Here is a 3,615-nt window from a genome sequence, read left to right on the forward strand (position 1 = left end):
GACTGTCTCTATAGAGCTGGACTGGATGTGTGAGAGAAATATCTCACCTCTACTGCAAACCTGGATCAAACACATTCCTGCTGAGTCCAACACATACACACTCACACACACACTCACACACACTCACACACACTCACACACTCACACAGTCACTCACACACACACTCACACACACAGTCACTCACACACACACAGTCACTCACACACACACTCACACACACTCACACACACTCACACACTCACACAGTCACTCACACACACTCACACACTCACACACAAACACACTCACACACTTACACAGTCACTCACACACACACTCACACACACAGTCACTCACACACACTCACACACTCACACAGTCACTCACACACACACACACTCACACACACACACACACTCACACACTTACACAGTCACTCACACACACACACACACTCACACACACACAGACACACACACAAAAACACACACACACACTCACACACACACACACACACTCACACACACACTCACACACACTCACACACACACACACTCACACACACAAACACACTCACACACTTACACAGTCACTCACACACACACACTCACACACACACACACTCACACAGACACACACGCTTACACACATACACACACGCACATTCACACAGACACACACTCGCATGCACACACACACTCACACACACTTAGACAGTCACACACACACACACACTCACACACACACAAACTCACACACACACACTCACACACAGTCACTCACACACACACACACACACACACACACACACACACACACACACACACACACACACACACTCACACACAAACACACACACACTCACACACTCACACACACACATGCACACACACAGACACACACAACATGCTTTTCCGCTTCTTGCTGGACAAGTTTCCATCATGGTGCAGACTTTCATGTAGTGTAAAGAACAGATGAGTTATCTGCTTGTCCAGATGTTCAACATTCAGCAGAACCTTCTAAAAGTATTGAAGAACACGTCCTGCTGGAGAAACCTTCATCATAATTCAGTAGTTTTTTAGAAAAGGTTTGAGAAAGTTTTTTTTCCTCACACAAGACCTTTTTATTTTATTTATTATTTATTTTTTTAATAGCACTTAGAGAAATCAAGCGTGAGTCGAGGAACAAGTGGAAAAAAGGACGAAGTTCTGGAGGAATAAAATGTCTGGAGAAAGTCACTTCATCCAACTTTGTTTAATAAAAACAACACGGCTTGTATTCTGGGATGTTCACTATTGCGTGTGATGTAACATCTCAGACAGGTACAGTCGAGTCACACACACACACACATACACATACGCTTCTCTTCATGTTCTTGCTTTTTTTCTATCTGAAGCTTCCTGGAACAACTGAGAAGAAAAACAAACATGGAGGATAAAGTGGTGAGGGAGAATAAGAGGGACTCGAGATTTCATTGCCAATTTTCACACACACACACACACACACACACACACACACACACACACACACACACACACACACTAATACTTCTTGTATTTACACGTCAACAATGAGCAGCTCTTTTACTCATGACTACTTGAGTTTTTTGGGTAACAAAATAAATCAAATCATACTCAGCTAGTTAGTTAGCTGATACTAGTTAGGGTTGGTTAGAGAACACTTATGTTTTACAGTGTGAGCCATTTTTTTTAATTAAAAGCACAAGGAAACATCCAGAGAACCCCAGAGGAACTCATGAGGAACATCATTGTTTCCTAGGAACATAGGAGAAGCTGCAAGGGTAGATTTTTTTTTTTTTTTTTTTTTTTTTTTTAAAGAATTAATGAATGTTTATTTTTGGTTTTTTTTTTTGGTCAGTTTTTTTAATTAATCACTAAGGACAAAGGTCATTCAAACACAAACAGCATGGAGGCTCTACGGCCTTCAGCTTCACCACTGGTGCTTTCACAGCCCTGGTACATTTCAGATGCTTACATCTCCCCCATCAACACTTAGGGCTCGAAATAAAACTGGGCGAGATCCGTGTCGTGATTTCCGGAAGAAGCGCCCTATTAAAGTACAGGCAAAAGGATGGAGGGAGGGGAGGACGAGGGGATGAGTGATTCATCCCGTTCCGTAGGCAGTTTATTTTGGTATCATTGAGACAACGAACTTCAGGGGGGAAGTCGAGGAGAGTTGGAGAGATGAAGAGCAAACGCATATCACGGCTGGAGGAGGACGAGGCCTGTGACGTCAGCGGTGATGCAAACAGAAATCTCCAGCGTTCACTGAAACATCGGTGGTGATGTAAATAGGACAGGACGTGGGATAAAAAAAAAAACAATGAGGATCCTAAACACCCACAAATACTTAGACATCACTTACCTCATGCAGGTTTCCTCCCCAGACTCCCACAACACTTTACCACTGGCTCGCAAACGGAAGCAGAGCTTTGGCTCGGATCTCGGATCGGACCCGAGAGTGACGTCAAAGAGACGAGAGTCACAGAGACCAATTTATTTATACTGTATCTGTCATATTACTCACACATTCTGTAGTGCTGATATTTATATAACAGGTTTATACTCCACCAATGAGAACTGTGACTCTCTACAGAACATGTGGTAGCCTAATGGTTAAGGTGTTGGGTTACCAATTGGAAGGTTGTGAGTTCGATCCCGGGTCCACCAAGCTGCCACTGTTGGGCCCCTGAGCAAGGCCCTTAACCTTCAATTGCTCAGCTGTATAAAAATGAGATAATGTAAGTCGCTCTGGACCTAAGGGTGTCTGCCAAATGATGTAAATGTAAACAAATGTGAACAGAAACTTATGAGACGTTTACAATCATAAACAAATAAACGTCTGATGGTGAGTCTGGACTCTGTTGTTGTTTCGGTGTGTTTTAGACGTGTGTTTTTCCCTCTGTTGATGATCTTACACTGAATTTTAGTGTTGAAGAGAAATCCTAGCTGCTTTTTAGATGAACAAACACTCGGAGCGTCTCAGAGAGCAGAAATGGGTTTGATATCAACATTTACTCTGAACATACAAACATCTGTGTAGAAATAAATTAACCGTTTCTATAAATCTATCACCTCTAATATTGTAGATAAAAACAGAAATCCTGATGAAACTCTACAAATTATTAAAGTCCTGAGTGTTTACTTTCATATGAGCTCCATATTAACACCTCTGTGGAGCGAGACGCGAGGAAGACGTTCAGTCGTCAACATGAACACGATAAAACAGGAGGAAACAACAAGTTGAATGACACTCGCTTCTCAAAAACAACATACGGGCAAGATTACTGAAAAGTATTAAACAAAGCAGGACTCTGTAAATGTATCATATCGCTCAATGCACGGGGTCCCTGTAGCCTCTGTAGTTACTATGGCAACGAAAGCACGAGATTGTCTTCCGTTGTATATCGTAATCACCGAAAAGTCATTACTCAAACGAACCTTATACACAGACCTTAAAATAAAGTTACAAATCTTTAGGTAATCGTTTGGAAGCTACGTCGAAGATAACAAGGAGCTTCCGCCGGAAGAATCGAGAGCGAGTCGGAACATAATGTGTCCGATTCACTGATCTGAGACCTGAATACTGAACCAGGAGAAGGCTGAGACACGTAT

General features: G+C 42.4%; 1 protein-coding gene across 5 annotated transcripts in view; it reads left to right on the forward strand.

Annotated features, from left to right (window-relative positions):
* The window catches only part of LOC132856361 (histidine-rich glycoprotein-like), a 7,528-nt gene extending 4,676 nt beyond the window's left edge, over positions 1–2,852 (forward strand). For all 5 annotated transcript variants that reach the window (XM_060885921.1, XM_060885923.1, XM_060885922.1 and 2 more), the window contains one exon: positions 1–2,852. This exon is cut by the window's left edge and continues 200 nt beyond it. In XM_060885921.1, coding sequence (XP_060741904.1) covers positions 26–958 — 933 coding nt within the window. In that variant the 5' untranslated portion in view covers positions 1–25 and the 3' untranslated portion in view covers positions 959–2,852.
* Positions 2,853–3,615: the final 763 nt, after the last annotated feature.

The sequence above is a fragment of the Tachysurus vachellii genome, chromosome 13, assembly GCF_030014155.1.
Source record: "Tachysurus vachellii isolate PV-2020 chromosome 13, HZAU_Pvac_v1, whole genome shotgun sequence".
NCBI lineage: Eukaryota > Metazoa > Chordata > Actinopteri > Siluriformes > Bagridae > Tachysurus > Tachysurus vachellii.